Source organism: Pseudoliparis swirei, chromosome 6 (assembly GCF_029220125.1).
Source record: "Pseudoliparis swirei isolate HS2019 ecotype Mariana Trench chromosome 6, NWPU_hadal_v1, whole genome shotgun sequence".
Lineage (NCBI taxonomy): Eukaryota > Metazoa > Chordata > Actinopteri > Perciformes > Liparidae > Pseudoliparis > Pseudoliparis swirei.
This window is the reverse complement of record NC_079393.1, coordinates 27,300,256-27,313,650: the sequence shown is the minus strand read 5'-3', so window position 1 is coordinate 27,313,650 and position 13,395 is coordinate 27,300,256. Positions and strand designations below refer to the sequence as shown.

Sequence of the window (13,395 nt, the reverse complement as noted above, 5' to 3'; positions counted from 1 at the left end):
ACCGGAGCCTCCGGGCTCACACCGCCAGGCTGTCCAACAGCTTCATCCACCAGGTTGTCAGGACGCTGAACTCTCTCCCCATCCTCCCACTCCGTCCTCTTTCAGACTCACATGTCTGAATGCTGCTAGCACAATTTATGTTGTCTATATGTTTACATGTTTCTTACTATTTTGCACTTTATGTTGTCTATGCACTTTATGTTGTCTATATGTTCACATGTTTTTTACTATTTTTGCACTCTATGTTGTCTATATGTTGCACAATTCACTTTATGTTGGACAGAAGAGAAACGCAATTTCGATCTTCTGTATGTTTGCACATATGGAAAATTGACAAATAAAACTGACTTTGACTTGACTTTGACTTTGATAATACCGATCACGGTGTCGATTGAAGCATTCTATTTTTTGTGTAGCATTATTGCTATGAGGACTATGAGGAAATACATATATATAAAGCAACTCAAACATGAAAGAAATTACAGATTTCTTTAAACATTTAGGACTTTTACTTTGAAAAATGTCCTAATTGATACATTACAATTGTTTGATTGCTATTGTAGGGGATTTCAGATATGTATGGAACACATCTGCATCATTCATTTCCTGGAACTCTTGGGGAAATCTATATACAGGACTTTTCTTAACATACACAAGTCTGACTAATTTTTATAAACTCTTCCTTGGTCCAGTAAAAATGTTCTAATGTTAGCATATGTTAAGCTAAATCTCAGAAACGATCTCTAAAGATACAAAATCAGTTTGTTTACTTTTATATGTTCGTGTATGATTTGTCGACATCTTATTTTGAAAAACGGATGTTGTTTCACGTGGTTCTTTACGCTAACTTTGCAAAACAGGATGTTGTCACTTAAATCCTTCCGCTAACTTTCTCAAAACCCTCGCGCGCTCCCAATCGAATGTGTTTACCGTGAGCATCAGTCTCTAGGGGCAGACATGTGAGAGTCGGCTGAGTTGACCCAGAGATTCAACTCGGGGGACGGGGACGCCGCTCGGTGCGTGAGGATCCCCTCGTGGACCTCTCACTCTGCGGCCAATGCCGGTCGCATTGTCTCCGTTGCAGTGCGACTCTTTTCACACATTAGCCCCCCCCCCCCGCTCTCACACATAGGCCAGCCTTCTTCTTCGGTTTTCGTCTCCTTTCTTCTTCTTCTGGAGTTAATGTCGGTTAGCAAACCAGTCATTCAGGCATTACCGCTAACTATAGTGGGCTGAAGTGTAGAACAAGTTTGTCAGCAACAAAAATATTTAATAACAAAAACAAAAAAAATCTGCTAATTTACTGGTCGCGCATGCGCGAGTTGATGAAAAATTTACTCGCACTGTGTCTAATTTTAGGCGCAAAATGCGACCATTTGGTCGCAGTCTGGAGCCCTGTTTCTAGGTGACAAAAGACACAAGTTGGTACAGAAAGTTAAAAAGTGTCTACTTTCCCACTAACTATCCATCAAATCTTTTACAAGAATCTTCCTGTGAGTTTATAGTGACATAGCAACGTATTTCTTGAGAATTATACAAAACAATGGGATCTGTAAGAGAAAGTGTAACAAAGTTTCCGGAGCACAAAGTGAACTTGCAAAAGTCTCTTTATGTAGATTTTAAAACTTTACAGGGAAAATGCATTTTAAATACAGATGTATTTGGACAGTTTTTAGTTTGTTTTTAGTTTCCTCCATCAAAGACACTCAGTATGTTGTCATTGTTTTTAATAAAGATTCATCAAATGATTAGAAAACATTTTGTCTTCCATCTCGTTTACAAATAAATGACATGGGAAACAATTAAAAACATTTTACTTATTTTTTTAATTCACACATTAGAAAGAGAACAACTTCCATGTGGAATTTGTCACTACTGGAAGAAACACATTCTATCCTGTGTGGACTCTCATGTGTTTCTTCAGACTTCCCTGTTCTTTAAATCTTTTCCCACACACATCACAACTGAATGGTTTCTCTCCTGTGTGGACTCTCATGTGTCTCTTCAGATCTCCCTGTTGCGTACATCTTTTCCCACACACATCACAACTGAATGATTTCTCTCCTGTGTGGACTCTCATGTGTCTCTTCAGACTTCCCTGTACTGTAAATCTTTTCCCACACTCATCACAACTGAATGGTTTCTCTCCTGTGTCTCTTCAGATTTCCCTGTTCTGTAAATCTTTTCCCACACTCATCACAACTGATTGGTTTCTCTCCTGTGTGGACTCTGATGTGTGTCTTCAGATTTCCCTGACGTGTAAATCTTTCCCCACTCATCACAACTGAATGGTTTCTCTCCTGTGTGGATACTCATGTGTTTCTTCAGACTTCCCTGTTCTGTAAATCTTTCCCCACACTCATCACAACTGAATGGTTTCTCTCCGGTGTGGACTCTCATGTGTCTCTTCAGACCTCCCTGTAATGCAAATCTTTTCCCACACTCGTCACAACTGAATGGTTTCTCTCCTATGTGGACACTCATGTGGCTCTTCAGATGTCCCTGACGTGTAAATCTTTTCCCGCACACATCACAACTGAATGGTTTCTTTCTTATGAGCACTTTTGATTGTGATTCATTGGATTTGTTGCCAGGGTTACATCCCACATGACTTACAAGAGCTTCCTTATCTTTCAGGGCATCTGCAGCAGACTCAGGTGCCCAGGGCTTCTTCCAGACATTGTCCCCATCTCCACTTTCAGGTCCAGAATCTGACAAAGCTTCTTGCCAATCACCACAACTAGCTTCAGTCTCAGAAGAGTCTGAAGCCTCTTCATCATCAGCATTTGGATGTGAATGACGATGTGGATTTAGGTTCCTGTCTGGTCCTGATCCCCCACCAGTTTCTGTTTGTATCGATGCAGCTGAGCTGCTGGCTGGAGGCTCCGCCTCTCTGTCTTCCTCCGACTGGCTTTGATGAAGCTGTGAGGTCTGAGGTTCGTCATCTTCACTCTCCAAAGTAACAGCAGTGAATGAGAATTTGGCAATATCGGCCTTCTCCAGCACAATGAGCTGATCTCCCTCTAGACGGGTCCAGAGATCCTGCAGGTCTTTTATGTGGAGGGGCTCCGGCTCCTCTTTTATGTGGCAAGGCTCCGGCTCCTCTTCTATGTGGAGGGGCTTTGGCTCCTCCTTTATGTGGAGGGGCTCCGGCTCCTCTTTTATGTGGAGGGGCTCTGGGTCCTCCTGGTCCTGGTCCTCGGGGGGGACATCTGCTTTAATCCCTACCTGCTGCTGGACATCTGCAGGGAGCACATTATGAACAATGGTGACTGATATTAACTTTCATTACTGGAGACGTTCAAGGAGTCTGACTAAATGTGTATTTGTTGCTCTTCATGTACAAACACAAAATAATAACAATGACATTAGTAAACATCAGGACAAAACGAACATTGCCAGTATTGAGATGGAAGAGGAAGGAACCCGATGAGAAATTGAACAGACAATCTGGCAAAGCCCTTTGCAGTGTGGTCGCCATCGATCGATGAGCCATGCTGTCTAGGTATGCATCCAAGTCCTCACCTTCATCATAGTGTGAACATTTAATAACCAGTGGTGGCTGGTGAAATTTGGGGGGGGGGTGGGGGGCGCAGTTTAAATAGCACTCAACAATGAGAAGAAAAGAGGTTTTGAGTAGAATATTGAAAAAAAACAAAGCTTTATTTCAAGAACACAGCGTGCTCAACACTGTCCTATAACAACTATCAACACACTGTAACTTTGGGCATGAGAGGTTCAGAGCAGCTTTAAGGAACATTGGGTTGGGTTTCAGAGGTTTGCAAAATAACAGAGTTTCACCCTCACATGAAAGAGGTTCAGAGCAGAATAGAGTCAGAGAGAGATCACATGTTACATTGGGTGACAGAGCAGACCCACTACTGTAAAGACAAGTAGCCTCCTCTCTTTAAAGTGGGCAAACGTCTCAATAACTCTAATAAGACAGGGTTAGCTTCATGCTGTTAGCGAGTTAGCTCCATGCTCTTAGCTAGATAACTGCGGCAAGATTCGTGCTTTACACTTGTCTGCAGCTCTTTAGATCCCTCACCCCGTTGTAGTCAAGAGAGTTTCAGTCCCAGGACTTTGGAACAACAGACAGGGGAAATTACTCACTGAGCCTCCAGCTGACAGCTCCGTTAGCTACCTGCTCGCGTAGCTCCGTGAGGGAACGCCGGTCTCTGATCTGCCGAATAGTCCAGTCACGTGAAATAATAAAATGATGTCATTGGCCAATGGGCGCACATTTTTGCGACCCAAGATGCACGTTTCATCCGCCAATGAGAAGCCGTCCTTACTGAAACGACCGTGAAATGTTTTATCGATGCCGTACACACACGTTAGACCAGCGACCCGAAAAAGGGGAGGGGCTTCTCTCCGTGATAATGAGTGGCGATATATTATATTTGTTCACATTAACTTAAGTGGTTGTTGACAGGCTGACGGTCTCCCACACACATTTAGCGCGTCAACACGGTATATTTACTATTTAAATGATTTGGCATATAATGTTTTTTGAGAGGATGTATATAATTTTCTCTTCTTCTTTTTTTTTTTCATCTTAAAATTTTAAGAGGGGCGGCGCCCTAGCGCCCTCTATGGACGAACCGCCACTGTTAATAACACTATCACACTAAAATGTGCTCAAAAAACAAGAGTAACTGGATCCACTTCAACAGAAATCTATTGGAAGTTTAATATAATCTTGGAAAATGACCATGGAGATAGCATGAGCTCTCGAACAAGACTTTGTCCATTATATATCGTTTTCATATGAACGTTAAAATATATATATATATATATATTTTAAAATTAGGAATACGATTATTTCTTTTAAGGTGACTAACTTTGATTAACTCAATATCTGCACATTAAATGATGCTGAAAATAATCATGGGCATAGCAGAGGTAATGCATAAAAACAAAGTGTCACCATTCTCCCTTACAACTTAATCCTAAGGGGAAAGGTACAATACGCTATTCTAAGAGAATGGGCAGCTCTGCTAATGGCTGTTAAGTCCCTGCTTAACCTGCGCGAAATTGCGGAAAACCAAATATTATTATTCATATCAAATTCTAGGGATGCACCGATCTGATCGGCGCCGATCCATATCGGCCGATATTCCCATTATCGGTTTTGATCGGCGTTCTCAAAACGGCCGATCAGATGACGTAACATCTGCGAGAACTATCAGACGTTTCAATCGCAGCGCACCGCAACGGAGACGATGCGCCCGGCGAGGGGATCCTCACGCACCGAGCGGCGTCCCTGTCCTCAGAGTTGAATCACTGGGTCAACTCAGCCGACACTCACGTCTGAGCCCCTATAGACTGATGCTCACAGTAAACGCATTCGATCGGGAGCGCGCGAGGGTTTTGATAAAGTTAGCGGAAGGATTTAAGTTACAACATCCGGTTTTGCAAAGTTAGCGGAAAGAACCACGTGAAACAACATCCGTTTATCAAAATAAGATGTCGACAAATCAAACACTAGCATATAAAAGTAAACAATGAACTGATTTTGTATCTTTATAGATCGTTTCTGAGATTTAGCTTAAATTATGCTAACATTAAAACATTTTTACTGTACCAAGGAAGAGTTTATAAAAATAAGTCAGACTTTTGTATGTTAAAAAAAGTCCTGTAAATGAATTTCCCCAAGAGTTCCAGGAAATGAATAATGCAGGTGTGTTCCATACATATCTGACATCCCCTACAATAGCAATCAAACAATTTTAATGTATCAATTGGGACATTTTTCAAAGTAAAAGTCCTAAATGTTTAAAGAAATCTGTAATTTCTTTAATGTTTGAGTTGCTTTATATATGTATTTCCTCATAGTCCTAGGCAATAATGCTACACAATAAATAGAATGCGTCAATCGACACCGTGATCGGTATTATTGGATCGGCAGATACTGATTTCAGTGATCGGTGATCGGCACCAACATCCTGATCGGTGCATCACTATGAAATTCAATGCATCGCTGCAAGACCCAAAATGAACACATACAACAAATAATTAGACCCTCTCAAAGTACAATATAATCCCCGGATCCCGAAAGTCCCAAAGACTTTGAAGTCCCCAAAACAAAAAAACCTTGAGTCTCCTCCCCTCCTAGAATCACTGGCATGTACAAATAATAATATATATATAATAATAATAACTAATGCATAACAACAGGATTGTAAGTCGCTTTGGATAAAAGCGTCAGCTAAAATGACATGTAATGTAATCCTAATTGAATGCGAGCTCACGCTTCAGGCCACTGATGAAAATACTGGTACGACATCGATGCGTAAATCAGAATCAGAATCAGAATCAGGTTTATTGCCAAAGAATGAATGTTTTCACAAACAAACGAGGAATTTTTTTTGGTGGAAGGTGCAACATTTGGACATGACAAACAACAATCAACGCAAGGAGGGAGGAGGAGTGGGAGGAAGAGGGAGGAGGAGGAAGAGGAAGGAGCGGGAAGAAGGAGGAGAGAGGAAGGTGGAAGAAGAGGTGGTAGTCCTGGGGGTGACAGTCAGTCAGTCCCGGGGTCCATTGATGAGCCCGACCGCCGTCGGAAAAAGCTATTGGTGTGGCGGGAGGTCGTGGTCATGATGGACGCAGCCTCCTCCCGAGGGAGGGACTCGAACAGGAGTGTCCAGGGTGGGAGGGTCGGCGACAATCTTTCTGGCCCGCTTCAGTGACCTGGAAGTGAACAGGACCTGGAGGAAGGCAGATTGCAGCCGATAACCCTCTCGGCCGAGCGGATGATGCTCTGCAGCCTGCGCTTGTCTTTGGCTGTGGCTGCAGGGTGCCAGACGGTGATGGAGGAGCAGATGATGGACTCAACGATGGCCGTGTAGAACTGTACCATCATCTTCCTGGCAGGTTGAATTTCCTCAGCTGCCTCAGGAAGAACATCCTCTGCTGGGCCTTCTTGGAGATGGAGCCGATGTTCAGCTCCCACTTGAGGTCCTGGGAGATGATGGAGCCCAGGAAGCGGTAGGACTCCACAGCGTCGACGGGAGTCACACAGGATGAGAGGGCGGGTGGGGCTGCATTCCTCCTGAAATCCACAACCATCTCCACTGTCTTCAGAGCGTTGAGCTCCAGGTTGTTCTGGCTGCACCAGGTCACCAGGTGGTCAGTCTCCCACCTGTAGGCGGTCTCGTCCCCGCCAGAGATGAGTCCAATGAGGGTGGTGTCATCCGCGAACTTTAGGAGCTTGACGGACTGGTGACTGGAGGTGCAGCTGTTGGTGTACAGGGAGAACAGCAGAAGGGAGAACACAGCCTTGGGGAACCCGTGCTGGTGGTCCGGGAGCCTGAGACGTGTTTCCCCAGCCTCACGTGCTGCTTCCTGTCGGTCAGGAAGTCTGTGATCCACCTGCAGGTGGAGTCGGGCACGTGCAGCTGGGAGAGCTTGTCCTGCAACAGGGACGGGATGATGGAATTGAAGGCAGAGCTGAAGTCCACAAACAGGATCCTGGGCGAGGTTCCTCGGGAGTCCAGATGCTGGAGGATGTAGTGAAGGGCCATGTTGACTGCATCGTCTGCAGACCTGTTGGCTCTGTAGGCGAACTGCAGGGGTCCAGGAGTGGGTCGGTGATGGTCTTGAGGTGTGACAGGACCAAGCGTTCAAAGGACTTCATGACCACAGAGGTCAGGGCGACGGGCCTGTAGTCATTGAGTCCTGTGATCTTGGGTTTTTGGGACGGGATGATGGTGGAGGCCTTGAAGCAGGCTGGAACGTGGCATGTCTCCAGGAGGTGTTGAAGATGTCGGTGAACACCGGAGACAGCTGGTCCGCACAGTGCTTCAGGGTGGAGGGGAGACGGAGTCCGGGCCCGCTGCTTTTGGGGTTCTGCTTTTAAACAGCCTGTTGCCTGCTCTCTCCAGGTTGACGACTGGCGTCGCTGAGTTGATGGCGGGTGCTCCAAAGCTGTCAGCCCCTGATGGGCTGGGGAGGTGGGCTGATGGTCTGTGGCTTGTTGGTGGGGCTGTGGGGATGGTCTCAGGACTGCTCCATTGTCTTTCAAAGCGGCAGTAGAACTCATTTAGCTCGTCTGCCAGAAGCACATTGTTCATGGAGTGGGGTGATTTGGGCTTGTAGTTGGTGATCTGCCTGAGCCCTCTCCAGACAGAAGCAGAGTCGTTTGCTGAGAGCTGCTGTTGCAGTTTCTCAGAGTACAGTCGTTAGCATCTCTCACCGCCTTGCTAAACCTGTATTTGGACTCTGTGTACAGGTCCTTGTCCCCACTCCTGAATGCCTGGTCCTTCTGCAGTCTTAGCTTCCTGAGCTCCGCTGTGAACCAGGGTTTGTCGTTGTTATAACTCACCCTGGAGCAGGATGGAATACAGCTGTCCTCACAGAAGCTGATGTAGGAAGTTACAGCCTCTGTGTACTCATCCAGGCTGTTGGTAGCAGTCCTGAAGACATCCCAGTCAGTACAGTCAAAGCACGCCCGTAGATCCTCCAGAGCCTCACTGGTCCACTTCTTGAACTTCCTCACCACAGGTTTGCAGAGCTTTAGTCTCTGCCTGTATGAGGGAATCAGATGAACCATGACGTGGTCAGAGTTTCCCAGTGCAGCTCGAGGGACGGCGTGATAGGCCCTGCTGATTGTTGTGTAGCAGTGGTCCAGAATGCTCTTCTCTCTGGTAGGGCATTTAATTAACTGTCTATATTTAGGAGTTCGTGGCTGAGGTTTCCTTTGTTAAAATCCCAGTACAATAACCAAAGAGTCCGGAAGGTCCGCTCCACACGCCGTATCTGTTCAGCGAGTGTCTGTTGTGCCTCGTTCACGTTCCCCTGCGCGGCATGTAAACTCCGGCCAGGATGAATGAAGCGAACTCACGTGGGAGTAGAAGGGTTTGCAGTGGATGATAAAGATTCCAGGTCCGGCGAACAGTGCTGTAGAATCACCGTTACGTCGTTGCACCAGCCGTTGTTGAGGTAAAAGCAGATTCCTCCACCCTTTTTACCGGAGAGCTCCGTGACCCGGTCCGCTCGAACAGCTGGAAGCCAGCGAGCTGGAGCGCAGAGTCTGGTATCGAGCCACTAAGCCATGATTCCGTGAAACACAGAACGGAGGATGAGGAGAAGTCTCTGTCTCTCCCCACCAGCAGCTGGAGTTCGTCCAGTTTGTTGCACAGTGAGCGGACGTTGGAGAGAAATATGCCCGGCAGCGCTGTACGAGATCCCCGTTTCCGTAGCCGCATAAGCGCCCGAACGCTTTCCTCTCCGCCGGCGTTTCACCACGTGGGCGAAGGTGAGCACACCTTTTACAAAAATGTCCAGTAACTCCACAGAAGTTAAAAACGTTGGAAGTAAATCCGCTGGAGTTGTTCCCCTGATGTACAAGAGCTCTTCTCTGGTGAAAGAGCTCTGGGAATCCCAGCAGAAAACAGTATTTAAAACGAAAACAATAAAAAACATCGCGCACCAACACACCGAGGCGACCTTTCGCGGCGCCATCAGATCATGAATGAATGAATGAAGATGAATCAAAAAGGTTTACCCTCTACAGGTGGCGTGCACACAGGCAGACCCATGCCATCATTACAAAAGCAGTGTCATTCTTATTTACACTTTTAATGAGCTTTAAAAAAAAGATCAAATATTGGAAAATTATGAATAACTATTTATTTTAAGGTGACTTTAACTATAATATTATTGAATAAAACGTTAAAAATAATTTTGTTTTTGACGTCCTCCTGAGAACTGAGAGGAAATAGTGTCTTCCAACTTCAGATTTTTTGTGTGATTTCCGATCTATTTAGAGTTAAATAAACATCAACAAGTGATGTGTTCATCATGAAGATGGAAAGGTTTCCTTAATGCAGACTAAATCCTAAATGAAGCCTGGAGCAAGCCGCTCCACATCATGTTTCTAAAGACACGCTCACTCCTGTGTAGTAATTCAATGTGGGTCCTTATCGTAACACAATAACAGGTAACAGTCATGTTTAATCTGGACCAGTGAGTGCTGCACAGGTAGAGTAGAGTTACGATGATAGATGCTGATCCGTAGTCTTGAATCTAAAACATAAGAGATGTGAGACGGCACAGTGTTGTACCACAACTTAATGAGTCATCAGTTTCCCACAGCGGTGGGCGAGCTGGGTGTAAACCACGGGCTGCATGCTTCATTACACACTGTATGAAGAGTAAACTGGTCTCACATCGACTGGACGTCAGATAACGACGTATGACATGAACACCAGACTGACAACAAGAGCGTGTTGTCAACTATTTATTGAAGTTAGTAGTATATTGAACAGGCATCAGCAGAGTCACCTACTTTGTCCTCGCTCCGTGTCCTCGGTGTCTCAACTACAGCCTCCCGAACAGGTATGGCATTTTACAGCAAAGTCCTCCGTGTTTAGTCTTTAAAACATTAGCGCTACATCAAAAGAACGTGACACGGAGGCTAAGCGATGGAAATGTGCATTTCCTAGTGAGTCAGACGGGTCCTGAGAGGCAACTCCTACAACACGTCTGGAGAGCTGCCAACTTTTCAAAAGACCTTGGAGTGAGATTTTGTCGGGGGTGACCAAAATGTTGCCGCGCACGCAGCCACACACGTTGGTGGGTATAATATCAGGTAATTTTAATTAATGTGGCGTTGTACCCATGTTGTACCCGTGTTGTACCCATGTTGTACCCTGCATTCTGGCCTGGCAAAGGTCTTTTACGAGACATCTTTGCTACCTTAAAGAATTAAAATGTTTTTTAATAACTCTACTCTCATTTACATAAACATGCCTAATTCTATTGCACAAATGTCCTGTCTTTATGTTAAATTCTTTATAATACATCTTACTTGTTTAAAGTGCTGTCTAGAAATTTTTTGAGAGGGTCCTTTTCCTAGGCCTGCAAATAAAAAGATAAATGCTATGTGGGCAGCCTTAACAAACAGTGAGTGAGTACTTAATCGAACCACATGTCATTAACAGGGCTCTTAAGTTTTGATGACAGGCAAGAGTGACATATCTATTCCCCCCCCCCCCCCTCCCCCCAGAACAGATATCAGTCGCGCGCAATTCCAGGATGCTTTATTTTCATTGGTTGCTGGATTAAATCTTACCCAGATACAACAGATACGTTCTTTTCTGATTGGCTATTGTGTAGCCCATTTCATTTTTTTGATTGGCTGATAAGTGGCACCTCGCAGCAGAACTCCAGGGGAGCGCTTGATTCCTCCACGGTGAGGGCAGCGCGGCTCATGTTGGCGCGCTGCGGCACATTAAAACATTAAATAGACAAGTTTTTTTCAGCGTTATAAATACGATGTGTGGCGGGAGTGCGTGACGTAAGACTGACATGCGTGACTGTCACGCTCAATGCGTGACACTTGAGAGCCCTGCATTAACACACCGTAGTCTCTGCTCGTTGTGTCGGTTTGAAAATCTTCTTCTGTTGCTGACTTCGGGACTCTTTGGGGTAAATAGGATGTGTATGCAGCGAATAGGTTTACAGATGCGCTCCTTAGCGCCATCTACCGTCGCGGAGTTTGAAAAGGAACCAACGCGCCTCGTCCCAAATCAGAATTTCTTTGAGAAATTGGTTGTGTGGCGTGAGAGCGTGAGAAAACATGCAAAGGCGTGTGTCACACGGCGAAACCGTGAGAGTTGGTAGCTCTGCGTCTGCTCACGCACACGTACCAAAACCACTTCATTCAAACACCAGTTCATCTAGCACACCGTACAAGCCCTCCTCCCGTAGCACCATGACTGGAGGCGCATTACATTTCAAGTGGCGGCTCACATGACCGGACTGTCGTAACCACGACAACAACGGACGCGTTCGGCTGAAAAGTCGCCAGTTAAACCACTGCGGTCAATACGGCCGACACTCGGATCTCCGTGGTCAAATCAGCCGACGTTGACATTTTTGAGCACCTATATACTGATGTTCACGGTAAACACATTCAAACGACCCAGATCGGGAGCACACAAGGGTTTTAACACATTTAGTGGAAAGATCATCCGCTTTTCATAATAAGATGTCGACATATGGTAGACTAGCATTTAAAATTAAAAACTGAATTGATTTTATATCTTTATAGATAAATAAGTAGATAACTTCAAAGTAAATGTATTACATTTTAATGAGAAATCGGTCTAGATATGTTTTTGAGTCCCAGGAAATGACTGATGCAGATGTGTTCAGGACATGCCTGAATATCAAGATTAGTCGATTAAAAAAATCTGATTTTCAATATAGGTGGAGTCAGTGATGTCCTGAACACATCTGCATCAGTCATTACCTGGGACTGAGGGAAACCATATTTAGAATGCCTCAAACATTCAGAAATGACTGATTTCTTTAAACATTTCGGACTTTTACTTTGAAAAATGTCTTAATGATACATTACAATTGTTTGATTGCCATTGAAATTCAGATATGTCTTGAACACATCTGCCTCAGTCATTTCCTGGAACTCTTGGGGAAAGTATATTTAAAGGACGTCAAATAATCAGAAATGTGCTTTTTGAACATACAACAGTTAATTTTTATAAACTCCTCCTTGGTACAGTAAACATGTTTTAATTTGAGCATAATTCAAGCTAAATCTTAGAAACGATCCATCTATATATCTATAAAGATACAAAATCAGTTCATCGTTTACTCTTTTATGATAGTGTATGATTTGTCGACATCTTATTTTGAAAAACGGATGTTGTTTCACGTGGTTCTTTAAGCTAACTTTGCCAAACCGGATGTTGTGTTACGTGAGTCTTTCCGCTAACTTTCTCAAACCCTCGCGTGCTCCCGATCGAATGCGTTTACCGTGAACATCAATATATAGGCGCACTAACATGTCAGTGTCGGCTGAGTGGACCGCCATGTTAAACCGTCACAACGGGACCAGTGAAGAAGAAGCACCAACCTGATGTGTGTCGCCATTGTTCTCTCAACTGAGACACGGTGTCCTCATAAGCTGCTGTCAATGTGTCCAACAGCCCAAAAGACTCTTCAACGGCCGCGTGGACTTGCTGCTTCACCAACAGTCTCATCATTTCTCCTGGAGACACGGGGACAGCCACCGGAGGCTCCTCGCGGTCCATGTCTGAACGACGCATGCGCAGTTGGATGTACGACGCACTGGCGTCATGAACACGTGGTCACTGAGAATCTCACGAGAGCGAGGCGGTCCGTGTACGTAATGTTATTTTGTTTTTTCGTTTCATTCCAAATACGGAATACGGAAATCACGTGGTTTTTTCGTTTTCCGTTTGAAAACCAAAAACGGAAAAACGGAATACCACCTCCGTATCTCGTTTCTGCCGTCTGAAACCAAAAACGACAGAACGGAAGTGCTTAAAATGAAGTCAAAATAAAAGCCAGTGATACATATTCGTATTAACCTTAGAAGAATATTAATGAATCAATATAAAG

General features: G+C 44.8%; 1 protein-coding gene across 1 annotated transcript; it reads right to left on the bottom strand.

Moving 5' to 3' along the window:
- Window positions 1–1,589: 1,589 nt before the first annotated feature.
- On the bottom strand, window positions 1,590–13,064 carry LOC130195672 (zinc finger protein 184-like). The gene is made up of 2 exons (XM_056417341.1): window positions 12,887–13,064; window positions 1,590–3,242 (listed from the first exon to the last, which is right to left on the bottom strand). The coding sequence occupies exons 1-2, from the start codon at window positions 13,062–13,064 to the stop codon at window positions 2,197–2,199; spliced, it is 1,224 nt and encodes a 407-aa protein (XP_056273316.1). The 3' UTR covers window positions 1,590–2,196.
- Window positions 13,065–13,395: the final 331 nt, after the last annotated feature.